Source organism: Stegostoma tigrinum, chromosome 45 (genome assembly GCF_030684315.1).
Source record: "Stegostoma tigrinum isolate sSteTig4 chromosome 45, sSteTig4.hap1, whole genome shotgun sequence".
Lineage (NCBI taxonomy): Eukaryota > Metazoa > Chordata > Chondrichthyes > Orectolobiformes > Stegostomatidae > Stegostoma > Stegostoma tigrinum.
Window position 1 is genome coordinate 3,411,550 of NC_081398.1, and position 17,956 is coordinate 3,429,505.

The 17,956-nt window shown below is 41.7% G+C and overlaps 1 protein-coding gene across 1 annotated transcript in view; it reads left to right on the forward strand.

The window, feature by feature from the left end:
* The window catches only part of LOC125448816 (eukaryotic translation initiation factor 4E type 2-like), a 51,981-nt gene that overhangs the window by 13,936 nt on the left and 20,089 nt on the right, over window positions 1-17,956 (forward strand). The window contains exon 3 of the mRNA XM_048524364.2: window positions 16,191-16,325. Coding sequence (XP_048380321.1) covers window positions 16,191-16,325 — 135 coding nt within the window. The remainder of the gene's footprint in view (window positions 1-16,190; window positions 16,326-17,956) is intronic.

Genomic DNA, 17,956 nt, shown 5'->3' on the forward strand with positions numbered 1-17,956 from the left:
GGCAATTAGGGGTAGACAATAAATGCTGCCTAGCCAGCAACACCCTCATCCTGTTAAATGAATAAGGGAAAAAAGCTCAATACCCTGACCACTGAAGGCAGGCATTCCAAATGTCTTCTTGACAACCCTGTATATCTCTGACACCACTTATGTACAATTATGTACCTGGACCTCCTAGGTTGGTGTTTGACAACACTCCTCAGTACACTAAGTCCTACCTATTCATCTAATATAACACGCTGGACTTTAGAGGATATGTTTCCAGCACTAAGGCTCAGACCACATCGATGTACAGAAGTAGTGTAGGAACTTGCTTGATTTTTAAATTGTTTTGGAACACATACTGTCTGAAAAGAAAATGTTCTATCCATCAGCTGAATAAACTGCATAAAAGAAAAATGGAAAAGTTTGTATATTAATTAAACACAAATTAAACTTTTTCTAAAGTGAATAGTCACGACATTGAGATTAGAAACCAGTCAGCAGAATTCCATGCACCAACATGGTATATATACAGGCCATTCAGCATCATTCAAAATGATTTATTGTCAGCCAGCTCTGTGTAGCTTTTGACTGAGAAAATTATAGTTTCATACCTTATAGCAAAAATCAGCTGATGCTTTGGTACTGATGTGAGCTGATGCTTAAACTGAGGCTGTCTCAGTTCAGGTCTCAAGGTTGGATACATTTTGAAGGCCGATAAAGAACCTGTTCTACCATTCACGCAGATCAAGCACGATCTGTATCTTAATTCTATCCACCTTCTTGGCTCCACATTATTCAATATCTCGGCTAGCAATGGACTATGATTTCAAATTGAATATTATGTGTGAGGATGGTTGATACTGAACCCCTCTTAACATTTAAGATGTGTATTTTAGATGCGCACTTGCAATGCCAGATCGTACAAGGCTATGGCACAAGGTAACAAATTTAACAAACGTTAATTTTTAAAGAAAATATGAAATCAAAATCAAATAGTCTAGGAATGCGGGCATGGTCTAGGCATTGCGCAGGTGGTGAAAACCACCCTCTATCTTGCAAATGATGTGCGGTGTTAGACTGGGGTGGATGAGGTCAGGAGTAACTCAACACCAGATTAGTCCAACAGGTTCATTTGAATTCTCAAGGTTTCAGAGTGCTACTCCATCAGTTGAAGTCAAATCCACAAATAACTAATCTAGTATAATAATTCTTGCACCAAAATTCAAATACTCAGCCAAACTTAAACTTAGAAAAGCAATAAGTTTGACCAACCTGGAACATTCTGCATACAAGGGTTCAGTACAGCAGCATTAATCGTGGCATCTGTACAAATAAATCTCATTCAGAGTTTATAGCTACTGTATGCACTTGGACAACTTCAAATGTAAGATCCCACATTGCATTACAGGAACATTATTAATAGTCTGATGTACAATATAATGGGATTGGTGAAAGATAGAGATTATCCCGAGGCCAGTGATCTGAAAAAGTTTGCTCAACGTGTGGCTACAGTTGATCTTGATACCTCAGTGCTTTTCTTCACTGATGTTTTCTAAAAGCAAAAATGTTGGGAAGTTTGAATAGACTATAAATAGTACATTTCTAGTGTCAGATCCATGACAGGATAGACATCTGTAGCATAGCCACATATCATCCTATGTACAGGACCTAGTACTGATGAGTATAAGATCACTGGAAAGTTGCTGTAAATGCAGAGTAAAAATACCACTTTTGGTAAACAAGTGCAGTTGACAAAATTGAATGCAAGGCTCTGGGGAGTTCAAAGAAGATGTAAGGAAGTGGTTTATTTTTCTACTGCCCTCTCTATAAGAGTGGTTCATGCTCAAAAAAACAAGGAGCTAGCTGAGCATCTAATAATTGGTTATGATCTTTTGCAGTTTTAAATCTTATTTAATTTGGGAAGGTGAACATTACCTAGGTGGGAAATGAGGGTCACAGAAGAGATAGGGAAAACATTGAGTGGGTTCCAAATATTTGGGAATATGTTGCAGTCAGGGATACTAGGAACGTTAGAAAATGGAGACTGATGATAATTCTTCAATGTTGACTTGTTTTAGGGGATCAGGATGTAAAAATCACTAGTGGTAACTGTCCCTCTAGCCGTTAGATCTAATAGTGCTTTGTATTTTAACTATTTGGGCATGAAAGCTGAGCTATCATTAACATTGCACTGGCTTTTATTGTGAGAATATCTAAAAGACTATAACCCATAATTATCTAGTTGGGCAAAGCATGGTGGCTCAGTGGTTTGCACTGCTGCCTCAGGGACAGAGGTTCAATTCCAGTCTCAGGTGACAGTTACATTCTCCCTTTGTCTGCATGGGTTTCTTCTAGCTGCTTGGATTTCCTCCCGCAGTCCAAAGATATGCAGGTTAAGTGGATTGGCTGTGTGAAATACAGGGTGACAGGGATAGGGCAGCAGTCGGGTGGGTTGCTCAGAGAGTCAGTGTGGACTTGTTGGGCTGAATGGCCTGTCTCCACACTGTAGGGATACTGTCAGTGTGAAATGCTGCAGTATAGGGCATAGTGGCACAGTGATCAACACTGCTGTCTTCCAGTGCCATGGACTTGGCTTCAGTTCCAGCCTTGGGTGACTGTGTGGAGTTGATACATTCCTCTAACATCTACATGATGCCAGGGGCTCCGCCTTTCTCTCAGACCAAAAATGAGCAATTTAGGTGGATTGGCCATGGTAAATGTGGACTTATGGGAAAATCTGGGGGGTGGGTCTGGGAGAGATGCTGTTCAGTGGCCAGTGCAGATGTAATGGGCTAACTGGCTTCTTCTGCCCTGTAGGAATTCTATAGCACTATCAAGATGCTCTGTAATAACAGAGTCAGTCTCCTTTGACAACACATGTCAACAAATTCCCCTCCAAGCTTACACCATCCTGACTTGGAATCTTATGACCTTAAGACCATAAGCAATAGGAACAGGAGTATGCCATTTGGCCCCTCCTTACCTCAGTCTTAAATTGGTGCCCCTTTACTGAGACTGTGCCCTCTGGACCTAGACTCTCCCATGAAGGGAAACCTCTTCAGAGCAATTACCCTGGGGCATATGTTCACTTTGACCTCTTTCTTACATATTTAAAGAAGCTCTTATAGCCAGTTTTTGAATTCTTTACTTCTTTGCCCTTAGTTTATTTTCTGTGTCTTTATTATCTTTTTATTCCTCCTTTGCTGGATTCCAAATTATCCCAGTTTTCAGGGCTGGGATTGACTTTTGCCTGCTTTTACACTTTTCTTTCAGCATAATAACTCCTTAACATTCTTGGTAGGCCATAATTGGCCTATCTCTCACTTAGAAAGTTTTCCTCCTTGCTGGGATGTATTTTTGCTAAAAGTTGAGAATTACCTCCTAAAATGTCTGCCACTGCTTGTTACAGTTACTTGTGCTAATATATCCAGCCAGTTGACTTTAACTAGCTCTATTGTCATTTCATCATAATTACCTTTATTTAAGTTAAACACAGTTGTTTCCAACCAAATTTTCACAATGATTTGTATTGCTGTTTCTTCTGAGTCATAGGTTCATACAGCACAGAAACAGACCCTTCGGTCCAACCAATCCATAATCCCAAATGAAACTAGTCCCACCTGCCTGCACTTGGCTCATTACCCTTGAATGATTTCTTAGTTATGCACTTACCAAAATGCCTTTTAAAAGTTGTAACTGTACCCACATCCACTATTTTCTGTGGAAGTTCATGAACAGTAAAAAAAAATTGCCCTTACATGTTTTAAAATTTTTCTCCTCTCACCTTAAAAATATACCTCCCTAGTCTTGAAATCCCCCATCCTAGGATAAAGTGTTGTTGGGTCAACATTCTAGAACTCCCTGCCTAACAACTTTACTGGTATTGCTACATAACAAGGCCCAAAGCAGTTCAAAAAGATGACTCACCACTATTTTCTCCAGGGCAATTATGGATATTTAATTAAAGTATTTCCACAAAGGCTGCTCTCCTGTCATCAAGTCACCCTTTATTTACATATGCACAGTACATGGACTCTGACCAGCTAGGTCAGAGACCGTCCTTAGAGCAAGGGGAAGCCCTGAGATTCTTGTTTATAACTGTGAACCAGGACTCCCTGATTGGACCAGGTTAATAACTCCAATCAGGGATCTCATACTCAATGAGATCAACCTGGCTAACCTTTTCAAATCACTACATTAATAAATGCTGGCCAAGTTAACAATGCCCAAATGCCTAAGCAAATAAAAAGCAAAAGTCTCCACCTCCTCAACACCCCTTCCTACTGCCTAACCAATGGGTAGCTATCTGTCTCAGCAACAGGCAGCTTCCAGCTCCCACTACAGGTCTCAGCAAGAAGGTTATCTTCAGCCCTAGCTGTATAGCAGCAGGCTTCTATACCTTGCCACACCTCTTTCCATCACTCCCATACCAACCTCAGAAAGTGGCAACTGCCCTCTAGTCTTAGACACTGTTGCCCTCCCCAACTTATGAGGGTGACTTTTATCTGTTTATTTGCCCAGTGAACAAATTTTTCTTTGGTGTTTTGGCAATTTTTGTGGATGTATTTTCCACCAACCCCATATGTTTTGAACATTTGGAGGAGTAATTATTTACTGGGGCATTAATTGAAACCTATCCTCAAAATTGCTAAACTGCTATAATTCAAAACCTTGCATTGACTGATGCAACAACTGAAATAATGTTATCTTATTGATAAACACATGTCTTATTGTGAATCTCATACTCCTATTATTGTTTCAAACTCAAATTGTACTTCCGTGGGATCACCATACTGCATGCAATTTTATCTAAGTTAATCATTCACTTGAATTTTGTTAAACATGAAACCAACTAAATTTGATTCATCTGCAAATCAGATGCCAAAGTACATGGGTAAAATTGACATTCTTAAAATATATTTTGAAAATCGATGACAAATTGACATACTGCCAATTAAACAGGTGTTGAGCTAAGGGTGGAGATTTCCAAAGCCCTAGTTTATTGTGACCCAATGTACAGGTATTGCAGGATTGTCATCTGAGACCTGGCATGCCAGTTGACTCAATGCTTGATGCAGAACATGACCTGGATTATGGCCAAATCCCTGCATGATTAAATAGTTTTAAAACAGTATCTTCTTATCAGAGGGAACATGCACATTCTGTTTGCAGCTCTCTCCGTTCTTAACCACAAAGACACAGTATAAACACCAAGTTCATTTCCATGGTTTAAAACTTCTCTGTTTATCCATGAAAATTTTGATTAGAGTTACGAAAGTCCCAGGGAATCTTGCACAAAGTTTGAATTGTTAAACAGCATAGAACAGGCTGTTCAGTCTTAGTAGTCTATGTCATCATTTTTGTTCCACATAAGCTGCTTCCACCTCTATGTCTGATGCCATTAGGATATTCTGTATTCCTATTCCTCTCTTATGTGCGCATCTAACTTTCTCTTAAATTAACCCAGAGAATTCTCACCTCAGTGCAGTGTATTCAACATTCTCACACACTCTAGGTAAACAAGTGCCACCTGAATTTTTTTATCAGATTTATTGCTGACCAACTTGTCTAGTTCTGATTTCCTTGACAAGTGGAAACATCTCTCTAATATCAACTCTCTCAGACTTCTTCATAAATTTTGAAATATTTTTGAGTCACCTCACATTTTATAGATAAGAGTCCAAACTATTCAGCTTTTCCCTCTCAGTTCAGGTATCATCCAGGCAAATCTTGTTTGCACTTTTCCAGCACTTCTAATAATTTGGAAACTAGAACATTACTCTAAGAAGAGTAAGACTACGTTTAAGTGTAATCTTTTCATCTTCATATTCCAATAGAAATTAACCCAAGCACCTCTCTGTTTTCATTAATGACTGGATTAATCTACTAACTTCTGTTAGTGATTTCAGTAGGATCCCTTTGTTCCCTGTTCCAGTTTGTCTCTTATTATCCTCGCAATGTGTGATCTCTTATTGTTCTGCTTGCCCACATAAAAACTTATTACCAAAGTTTTGAACAAAAAAGAATGATTGTTTTGTGAGTTTGCTCATATTATTTAAGGTAGTGTTGCTGCACTTGAGCTGTTCACACTCTCATTGTCTGGTCATTGCAAGATGCCATTTGAAGTGATAGAACATAGATCAGTGCACTGAATTCCCAGAATGAGCTTGAGACACTGATCAGGGGTCAACTGCTTCCCCAAAGGAAAGTGTACGTGGCAAACTAACCTGTCCAGCTCTTGGATCTTTTATCCATACTATAGATAGTATAAAATTCCTGAAATAAAACAAAAAACCAAGAACAAGAGGCATTCAAACAGGCACCCTTGAAGGCCAGTATCCAGCTCTGAAAGCTGAAACAACTCACAGCTGTATTTATAGATTCATGGTAATTGCAAGGGAACTACAAGCAACTTGATCTCCTTGTTTGAGAAAGGCTGCTATAGCTATTGAGGGAGTTCAAAGAAGGTCGACCAGACTGATCCATGGGATGACAGCATTGATGTAGTGGGGGAGACTGGATCGGTTAGGACTGTATTGGCTGCAGTTTCGAAGATTGCAGCGATTGGTGGTTGGGGAATGTATGTGTGGAATCTCATAGATACCTACACAATTCCAACTGATTGGACAGCGTAGATGTTTTCAAGACCAGGGACTCCAGAACGAGGGGTCACAGAGGGCGGAGATGAGGAGAAATTTCCAGGAAATTGTTGAGGCCAAAAAATAAAGACTTTCAAGGAAGATGTAGATATAGTTCTTAGGCTTAAAGGGACCAAAGGATATGGGGTGAAAGTGGGAACAGGGTACTGAGTTGGTTTATCAGCCATAATCATGCTGAATGGTAGAGGAGTCTCAAAGGGCTGAATGACCTACTCCTACTCCTGTATTCAGTGCTTCTGTGTAACGTAAGGGGAAAAACTGGCACTGCCTGAAAGAGTGGTAAAAGCAGTGGGAGGTGATGGCCTAGTGGTACTATCACTGGACTGTTAATCCAGAGACCCGAGTAATGTTTTGGGGAGTCAAGTTTGAATCTTGCCATGCCAGATGGTGGAATTTGAATTCAATAAAAATCTGGAATCTGGAGTTTAATGATGACTGTGAATTACTGTCACTTGTTGGAAAGTTGAACAAAATTCCAATCTGGTTGACCATTGCCCTTGAGGGAAGAAAGCTGCCATTCCAGTCTGGTGACTCCAGACCGACAGCAATGTGGTTGTCACTTAACTGCTTTCTGATCAATAAAAATAGTGACATCCTCATCACATGAATGAAAAAAAAGGCTCAATGACGACCTTCAAAAGAGAATTAAATAAATGCATAGAATAGCGATGAAGCAGTAATATGGTCTATTGAGATTTTCTTGAGGGTGACTTCCAAAGGTAAGATGTTGCTAAACTTGAGAGGGTGCAGAAAAGATTTACAAGGATGTTGCTGGGACCAGAGGGTTTGAGTTACAGTGAGAGGCTTAATAGGCTGGGGCCATTTTCCCTGGAGCATAGCAAGCTGGAGGGTGACCTTATAGAGGTTTTTAAAATCATGAGGGCGTAGATAGGGTGAATAGCCAAAGTCTTTTTTCTATGGCAGGAATGTCTGAAACTAAAGGGCAGAGGCTTATGGTGAGGGAACAGATTTGAAAAGAACCTGAAGTGTAACTTTGTCACACAGGCATTGATGTATGAAGGAATGAGCTGCTAAGGGAAGTAGTGGAAGTGGGTACAATTCACATATTTAAAAGGCATCTGGATGGGTACATGATTAGAATGGATTTAGAGGGATATGAGCCAAATTCTGGCAAATGGAACTGGGACAGATTGGGATGTCTAGTTGGCGCAGACAAGTTGGACTGAAAGGTCTATTTCCATGCAGTATTACTCTGTGACTCAGTCTTAACCATTTCTGTGTTGTGTAAGAACTTTAAAAGGAATTAGTGAAAAACATTTTTAAAGAACAATACATTTAGTCCCACTCCTCTGATCTTTTCTCATATTCATGCAGTTGTTTTTGGTTTCTATATATTTATCCAATTTCCTTTTATTTAAAAGCTACTGTTGAATCTTTTTATCTTTTTACCCTACTAGGCAGCACTTTGCAAGTACTGCTCATTGTATAAAAATGTAACTCTCCTGTCACCACTTCTTGTTCTGCTAATTATCTTAAAGCTTTCTCCTTTGGCTATCCACCCTTCAACCGTTGGAAATAATAAAGAAAACTATCTAAACTCTTCATGATTTCAAACACTGCAGTATTCTTCTTTTTAATCCCTTCTGTTCAAAGGAGAACCCTAAATACTCCAATCTACCCACAACAGTAATGTCTCTTTACCAGAACAATCTACCAGGTTTCTTGTGTACTGTCTCTAAAACTTCCATGTACCTTCTAAAGTGGGGTGACCAGAACTGAACATAATACTCAATCTGGAACTAGGCTAGTATTTTATGTAGGACTTGTAAAACTTTCTTACTTTTGACTCTCTATGTGTAGTGATCAAAACCAGGTTGACCTCATTGACTACAAGGTCGTTGATTGGGGTTGTTAACCTGACCAAACTAACCTGGAGAAGTTTTAGAATCTCCTTGGCACAAAAAAAACCAAGAGATTAGAATCTCCTCAGTTCAGGAGACTGACTCCAAGCTGGCTGACCACAGCTAGTGTACTGTGCAGTAGAAAATAGAAAAGAAAAAAATATAACCAGGAGAAGATTTAGAATCTCTTTGGCCCAAAAAAATATATAACCAAGAGATTAGAATCTCCTCAGTTCAGGTGACTGACTCCGAGCTGGCTGACCACAGCTAGTGTACTGTGCACAAGGAAACAAAGGGTGACTTGGTGACAGGATTCTGGCCTCTGTGAGTTATTTCACTCAGATTTAATGAACAAAAATAATCAGGAGAAGATGTAGATTCTCCTTGGTCCCAAAAAACCCAGGAGATTAGAATCTCCTCAGTTCGCGTGACTGACTCCGAGCTGGCTGGCCATGGCCAGTATACTGTGCACAAGTAATAAAAGAGTGACTTGAGGATGGAACACTGGCTTCTGTGCAGTTATTTCAGTGGCAATGCGAGATACCAGGACATACCTAAAGAATATTCGCTTGCAACAGTCATCTTGGAATTAGAGTAAGTGTTTCCAACATCTTGCCTTTATTTGGGAAGCTTGACTCATTTGAGCATGCTGTCAAAGACTGGGCTCAGTATATTGGAAAGAATGCAATATTTTTTCCAGGGAAATGACATGGGGCAGATGAAAAGCAACGAGTCATCCTTCTGACTGCTTGCGGAATTGCAGGATTTTTGATTACAAGGGGCTTAACTTGCCTAGAGGCACCAGACACTAAAACTTTCCAAGAGTTGAATGGAGTTGGTTAAGAAATATTACGACTCCAAATCTAAGGCTGAGACATTAATGGTTTTATTCGGCTGTTTGGAGAACCAGGGAATTCATATTGGGATTTTTGACGAGGTTGAGACTACTGGCAGAGGCATGTGATTTTGGGTTAACACTGAGTAAGGTGCTGAGAGACTATTTGGATGTCAGATAATGACATAACCATGCAGAAGTGTCTACTAGCTGAAGCCCAATTGGACTTTAAACAGACATTACAACTGGTATTGTCATTAGAAAATGCAGCAAGTGGAGCGTGGGAGTTATAGGGCATACCAATGGAAGTGGACTCCATCACCCGTCCAGCTGAACTTGAGGAACACCATTTGAGTGTAGGCAATCAAGGAGCCTCATGCAGGGCATATCCTGATCAGAGAGACACCGGGCCAGCCTGCAGGAGAACCCCACAACAAAGCCGAGCTTCAGCCAAGTGGCTAAAATGTACTTCAGGAACTAGGCAGGCAAACCATTGTAGTTGCTGCCAGTGTGCAGACTCAAGACAGCAAAGTAGTCCTACATGATGTGACTTGAGTAAGAAAACTCACAGGCTGGTACCCAGGAGAGTGCATAACCTGGAAAGTTCCCCTACATGTGGTTTGGAACAATTGAATTGCTTAGTGACATCCAAATTGGAACTGATTTAAATTAATGTTTGGTGAAATAGTTACCCAGTTCCTATCGAGGTTGATACTGGTGCAGGTATATCTATGGTTGCAGAATCTCTCTTTAACAAGATTCTTGGGACTCCAACCCTTAAGTTTGCACAAGACCACAGCCAGACTGAGAACATTTAATGGGGAACCATTACAGATTAAGGGTACGACTTTTCAGTTCCGGTCTTCTATGAGAAGCAGTTGGTGCAGTAAAAGTCTTGGGCCCAAGCCGATTGAGGCGGAATTGGTTGAGAAAGATTTACTTAGATTGGTTCAACATTTTTCACTTAGAAAATCACTGCCTCAGTGCAATGCTAGTGAAATATGCGGGAGTATTTCAGGAAGGACTTCTGGGATTATCAAAGGGGCCGAGGTCACTTGTTGATCAGGAAACAATTCCAAAATTTTGCAAGGCCCGCTTGGTGCCATTTGCCTTGTGCGCAAAAGTAGAGGCAGAAATCAGGAGACTGGAGAGTAAAGGAATCTTCAAACCAGTGCCGTTTACAGAACAGATAGTACTGGTCATACTGATTATGAAGTGTGACCGTTTAGTTCGCCTTTGCAGGGATTTTAAGCAAATGGTAAGCCACTCCTTGCAGCTGGATAAGTACCCGATCCCTCACGTAGAGATTGTGTACGTATAGTTGGTGGGGAGGGCTATCCTTTACAAAGCTGGATGTGAGCTATGCCTATCTGCAATTGTGACTGGATGAGAAATCACAGAAGTATGCTACAAATAATACCCATGGGCTTATATCAATACACAAGACTGCCATTTGAGGTATTGTCAGCTTGCACCCTTTTCCAGCAGATCATAGAGAACATTTCACAAGGTGCTACCCCAGGTTGCCATTTACTGGATCATGTACCAGTAACAGGGAAGACTGGTAACTTGGACTGAGAACTTGGACATAGTGTTTAAATGTTTCTCCCAGGCGGGCATAAGCCTTAGAAGGGAAAAATGTGTGTTCCAGACATCCCAAGTGACCCACTTGGGATACATAGTTTACAAAACCAGGTTACACCTGTTGGAATGTAGAGTGAGGGCGATCAAAGGAGCTCTGGCTCCCATGCCTGTACTGGAGCGTAGGCCTTCCCTAGAGTTAGTGAATTATTACAGAAAGTTCATATATAACCTGGCCTCCATCTTGGCACCCTCACACCTGCTATTGAAAAGGGACAACCTTGGAAATGGTCATTAGCCAAGAAATAGTCTTTAGGGAAGTGGAAAAGCAGCTATTGTCATCTAAGGTGTTAGCTCACTGTGATCCAAAGCAAGAGGTAGTGCTGACATGAGATGCCTGCCTGTATGATATCGTGGTAATGGTGGCTCACCAGTGACCCAATAGCATATGCTTCCTGGACTTTGGCTGATGCTGAACACAAATATGCCCAGATAGAGAAGGAAGATGTGACGGTCATCTTTGGTGTGAGGAAATTCCACCAGTATCTTCACGGACAGGAATTTGTCATAGTTAAAGATTGTAAACCCCTGGTAGGGCTACTGAAGGAAGACGAGACGATGCTGCCCATAGCTTCCAGTAGAATTCAGTGGTCGTCCCTTATTCTCAGAGTGTACAAGTACAAGTTAGAACACCATCCCGGAAGCCAAGTGGTTAATGCAGATGCCTTGAGCTGTTTGCCACTGGCAGATATTCCACTGGTGGTGCCCCCTGTAAGAGCCTGTTTTGGCTTTAAACTTCCTGGACGTGCTTCCAGTCACCCCTGACAATATCTGACTGTGTACAAAAAATGATCCTGTCCTAGTAAAACTGAAACAGCTGGTAGTAATGGGGAAAATAGAATAGCCATTGCAATCAGGATTGAAACCTTTCTGGACCCAGAGAGACCAGATCACCATAAAAGACAGCATATTACTGTGGGGAGCAAGGGTGATTGTCCTGAGCAAAGGTTGTCGCCAGATGCTGACGGAACTCCACCAGGGTCATCTATAGGTTTCCAAAATGAAGATGCTAGCAAGAAGCTAATCTGGTATCTGTGGTTGGATGCCGACATAGGTACATTGGAGGGGCAGTTCCCAGAGTGCCTACAAGGACAAAAATTGCCACCAGTAATGTCCCCACATTTGTGGGAATAGCCAGCAAATCCTAGACACGATTGCATGTCGAGTACACTGGTCCTTTCATGGGCTGAATGTTCCTGGTCATTTAGATACCCATTCAAAGTGGTTGGATGTACATAAAGGTCTTTCAGGAAACTCAGGGTTGACGATTGAGAAGCTGCAAGCATCGTTCATGATACACAGACTCCCAGACATATTGATCAGGGACAATTGGACGCTATTTACCAGCAAGAAATTTGAATATTTCCAAAAGTCAAATCGCATTTGGCATGTAAGAACATCACCCAATGGTCTAGCAGTCCAAACATTGGAGGCAGGCTCAAAGAAGCAGCCTACAGAGTCAATTGTTATCAAACTGTTCCGGTTCCTGTGACAACAAGGTTAGCTCCAGCAGAGTTGCTGATGGGGAGAACACTCCACACCAGGGTAAATCTGATATTCCCAGACCTTGAGGTGGGAGTTGAAATGGCAGCAGGAATGCCAGTGCTGGGCACATTCCTCCTCTAAGTGAGAGAGAGGGTTTAATTCAGAGGATAAAGTTCGGTGCCGGAACCATGGAAATGGTTCTTGTATGGGTACGAGGCAAGGTTGGTGCAAGATCACCAGCAAAGTTCAGGTAGTGATACAGCTCTGAACAAACACATGGATCTCCTAAAAGCTGTTAGCTCATAAATGCACAGGAGCAAAACGTACCTGGCCCCTCAGAACATCCAGAACGCCTGTCGGAAACTATAGGTTCTCCCCCTCCGTCTTGTGTCAATAAAACCTCAGAGTCCAAGATGTATACAGCCTTGGTACCATTACTGTGAGGAGAAGAGGAGGAAACTCTCCTGAGATGTTCCGGATGCAAGAGGCAGGCTGTGGTCTGGTACATGCTGCTCGTCTCAGTGTCCAAATCAGAGGAACCGGACTCAGGGCAAAAATGTTGCAGGAGAAGCTACAAACGAAAGACAAAGCCTACATCCCGGATTTGGGGGTAGGGATGTAGTGATTGGAACCAGGTTGACCTTGTTGACTATGAGATTGGTGCCTGTTAACAGCTTCAATCAACACTCAGGCTAACCAATATTAATGGGAGATTTAGTGCCACCTCAGTTCAGGTGACTGACTCCGAGCTGGCTCGCCACAGCCGGTGTACTATGCACAAATAAACAGAGGGTGACTTGGTGACAGGATACCAGCCTCTGTGCAGTTATTTTGCTATGCCTTACTTATTAATAGCATGATCATATAAGTGTTATTAACTCCCTTGTTAGCCTGCCCTGCTACTTCAAAGGTTAGGCACAAAGAATCCAATCTCCATATGTTCTTATATCCCCTGCAAAATGGAGAAGACACAAGCCAACTTAATTGGTACAATGTTCCTAACAAAATGTATCAAGCCCAATGGAGGAAAACATTCAGGATTATAGGTAAAGAGCTGGGAAAATTGACTAATTGGCAGCTTTTTAAAAGAGCCAACATGAGCAGACAGGGCAAAAGGCCTTTCATTTGTTCTCTGTATTTCTGTCTTTCTTATTCATGTTTCACTTTTTTTTGGAATATGGCCTAGACTCCTGCTTCATTGGTATTTGAAACAGTCAAGGATACAATCATCTTCTAATACCTGGGGGAAGTGATGGCCTACTGGTATTATAAGTAGACTGTTAATCCAATGACCTAGGTAATGTCCTGTGGACCAGGATTCAAATCCTGCCACTGCAGATGATGGAAATTGAATTTTTTTAAAATTAAGAATCTAACGATGACCATTAATCCATAGTTGATTGTTGGAAAAAACCCATCTGAACACAGAACATAGAAGACTATAGCACACTACAGGCCTTTCGGCTCACAATGTTGTGCCAACCTATTATCCTACTAAGATCAGTCTACCCTGCATACTCTACATTTTACTATCCTCCACGTGCCTATCCAAGAGTCGCTTAAAAGTCTCGAAGGTAACCGACTTCACTGCCACTGCCCACCACTCTCTGTGTGAAAAATCTACCTCTGACATCTCCCTTATACCTTCCTCCAATAACTTTAAAATTATGCCCCCTTATAATAGTCATTTCTGCCCTGGGAAAGAGTCTGTGACTATCCGCTCTGTCTATGCCTTTCATCATCTTGTATACCACTATCAAGTCACCTCTCATCCTTCTTCGCTCCATTGAGAAAAGCCCTAGCTCCCTCAACCTTTCCTCATAAGACCTGCCCTCCAGCCCAGGCAGCTTCCTGGTAAATCTCCTCTGTACCCTGTCTAAAGTTTCCACATCTTTCATGTAACGAGATGACCGGAACTGAACACAATATTCTAAGTGTGGTCTAGCCAGAGTTTTATAGAGCTGCAGCATAACTGTGCAGCTCTTAAACTCAATTCCCCACTAATGAAAGCCAACACACCACATGCCTTCTTTACAACCCTATCAACTTGGGTCCCAACTTTGAAGGATGTATGGACGTGGACCCCAAAATTCCTTCTGTTCCTCCAAATTGCCGAGAATCCTGCCATTAACCATGTATCCTGCGTTCAAATTTGACCTTCCAGAATGAATCACTTCACACTTTTCTGGGTTGAATTCCATCTGCCACTTCTTTGCCTGGCTCTGCATCCTGTCAATGTCCCGTTGCAACCCACAACAGGCCTCCACACTGTCCACAACTCAACCAACTTTCATGTCATCAGCAAACTTGCTAACCCACCCTTCCACTTCATCATCCAAGTCATTTATAATGATCACAAAGAGCAGAGGTCCCAGAACAGATCCCTGCGGCACACCACTGGACACCGAGCTCCAAGCTAAATACTTTCCATCTACTACCACCCTGTGTCTTCTATTGGACAGCCAGTTTTGTACCCAGACAGCCAAATTTCCCTGATCCCATGCCTCCTTACATACTGATGACTCTACCATGTGGAATTGTACTGAATGCCTTGCTAAAACCCATGTACACCACATCCACTGCTCTACCTTCATCAATGTGTTTTGTCACATTCTCAAAGAATTCACTAAGACTTGTGAGGCATGACCTGCCCCTCACAAAGCCATGTTGACTATTTCTAATCAAACTGTGCTTTTCCAAATAATCATAAATACTATCTCTCAGAATCCTCTCCTATAATTTGCCCATCACAGAAGTAAGACTGACTGGTTTGTAATTTCCAGGATTATCGCTATTCCCTTTTTTGAACAAAATAATGACATTTGCCATCCTCCAATCATCTGGTACTACTCCAGTGGACAGTGAAGACGCAAGGATCAGTGCCAAAGGGGCAGCAGTCTCTTCCCTCACTTCCCATAGTAACCTTGGGTATATCCCGCCTGGCCCAGGGGAAGGGGCTGAAGAAGAGTTTAGGCTCGAAACATCAGCCTTCCTGCTCCTCTGATGCTGCTTGGCTGCTGTGCTATTCCAGCTCTACACCTTGTTATCTCAAACTTATGTATCCTCATGTTTTTCAAGATTTCTAGCACATCCTCCTTCCTAACGTCAACCTGTCCTCACAAATGTCAAGGTCCCTCTCACTGGTGAATACTGAAGCAAAGTATTCATTAAGGACCTCCCCTACCGCCTCCTACTCCGCACACATGTTCTCTCCACTATCCCTGATTAGCCCTACCCTCACTCTGGCCATCCTCTTGTTGCTCACGTAAGTATAGAACGCCTTGGAGTTTTCTTTGATCCTACCCGCCAAGGTTTTCTCATTCCCACTTCTAGTTCTCCTAAGTCCATTCTTCAGTTCCTTCCTGGCTACCTTGTAGACCTCTACATCCTGGTCCAATACTTGCTTCCTCAACCTCAAGTAAGCTTCTTTCTTCCTCTTGATTTAAGTTTGGTTCACTAATTTCCTTCAGGGAAGGAAACTGTCATGCATACCAGGTTTGACAGACATGTGACTCCAGACCCACAGCAATATGCTTGATTCTTAAATTAGTGATGGGCTATGAATGCTAGCGTGAATGTATGAAAAGAAACCTGTGGTTTGAGATGTATACATACATTGTGTACAGGACCACAGGGTTCTGTGATACACAATTAAAGTCTGTGTGGAAAGGAGGTAAAATTTAAAGTGCTGTTGATTAGTTTTGCTGATTATGGTTTATACAGGCAGTGACACCTGGAGCTGGTGAGCATCCTCTACAGTATAACTATACCTTCTGGTACTCCAGGCGAACACCAAGCAGGCCAGCCAACACTCAGAGCTATGAACAGAACATTAAACAGATTGGAACAGTCGCATCAGTAAGTAAGCTATTAAGTCATAAAAAGTAGAATTTTATTCATTATAAATGCAATGACATCCATCATATGGAAATCATTGTAAGCTAATATTAAGGATGTTATAACAGAGTATTTTGGTAAGTTTAAGGTAATCAAGCAGAGCCAACATGGTTTTGACAAATGGAAATCATGTAATTTATTGGAGTTCATTGAAGAAGGAGAATCTGTGAATGTACTGTACTTAGATTTCCTGAGGAATTTGATAATGTGCCACATCAAAGGTTATTGTGGAAAATAAAAGCTCATTGTGTAGGGGGTAACATATTGGCATGGATAGATGATTGGCTTGCAAACAGTTAACAGTAAGTAGGAATAAGTGGTGTGCCATCAGGAATGGTGCTGGTCGTCAACTTTTTAGATCTTGTATAAATGATTTGGCTGATGGGGCTGAAAGTATGGCATGACACAATGGTAGGCAGGAAATTGTGTGGTGAAGAGGAAGGGAACCTACAAAGTGATAGAGATAGGCTGTGAGTGGGCAACAATCTGGCAAATGGGGTACAGTGTGGGAAAGTGTGAAATTGTCCATTTTGGTGGAAAGAAAAAGAACATATTATCTGAATGTTGGGAGGTTGCTTAGAGATCTGGCTGTCCTAGTGCAAGCATCAAACAATATTAGAATGCAGGCACAGTAAGTATTCAGGAAAACTAATAGAATGTTATGTTTTTATTGTGAGGGGTATTGAATGCAAGAGTAGAGAGATTATGTTTAAGTCATACAAGGCATTGATGAGACCACATCTGAACTACTGTGTGCGGTGCTGGTCACCGTACTTAACGAAGGATGTTAATGTATTGGAAGCGGCTCTGAGAATCAAGGGCTATGAGGAGAGTGCAGGGAAGTGGAGTTGAAATGCCCATCAGCCATGATTAAATGGCGGAGTGGACTCGATGGGCCGAATGGCCTTACTTCCACTCCCATGTCTTACGGTCTTAAGATTTATTAGATCAGTAACTAGTATAATCAGATTGTCTTATGAGGAAAGGCTGGAAATACTATGGAGTTTGGCGTCAGTGGTGACTTAATTGAAATATATAAAATTCTGGGCGGTCTTGATTGGGTGGGTGTCAAAAGGACATTTCCTCTTGTGGGACAATCTAGAACTAGGCATAATAATTTGAAAATAACGGGTTGCCCATTTAGAAATTAGAGTCATTGTCGTCTTACCAGACCATAGGGCTGCTTTCTCATTAAAGGGAGATGACTGGTAGTGGGTTAACCTGAGGGCCAACCCAGGTAAGGCAAAGGGAGAGGTTGAGAAGGAGAGCCCTTCATGGTATCCTCCCTTAGCGCAGGAGTTGAACCCACACTGTTAGCGTCACTCTGTAACAAGCTAGCCATCCAGCTAACTGAGCTAACTGGACCCCAATTAAAGCAGAAGAAATAGCTTTCATTCAGAGGGATGAGAGTCTTTGGAATTCCCTTCCTCAAAAGGCATTGGATGCAGAATCTATAAATATTTTTACTAAGGAGATGAAAGATTATCACAGATGTGCAGGAATGTGGAGATGGTTTTAAAATCAGATCAGCCACGGTCTTATTGAATGGCGGAGCAGGCTTCAAAGGCCAAATACCTACTCTTGTTCCTTGC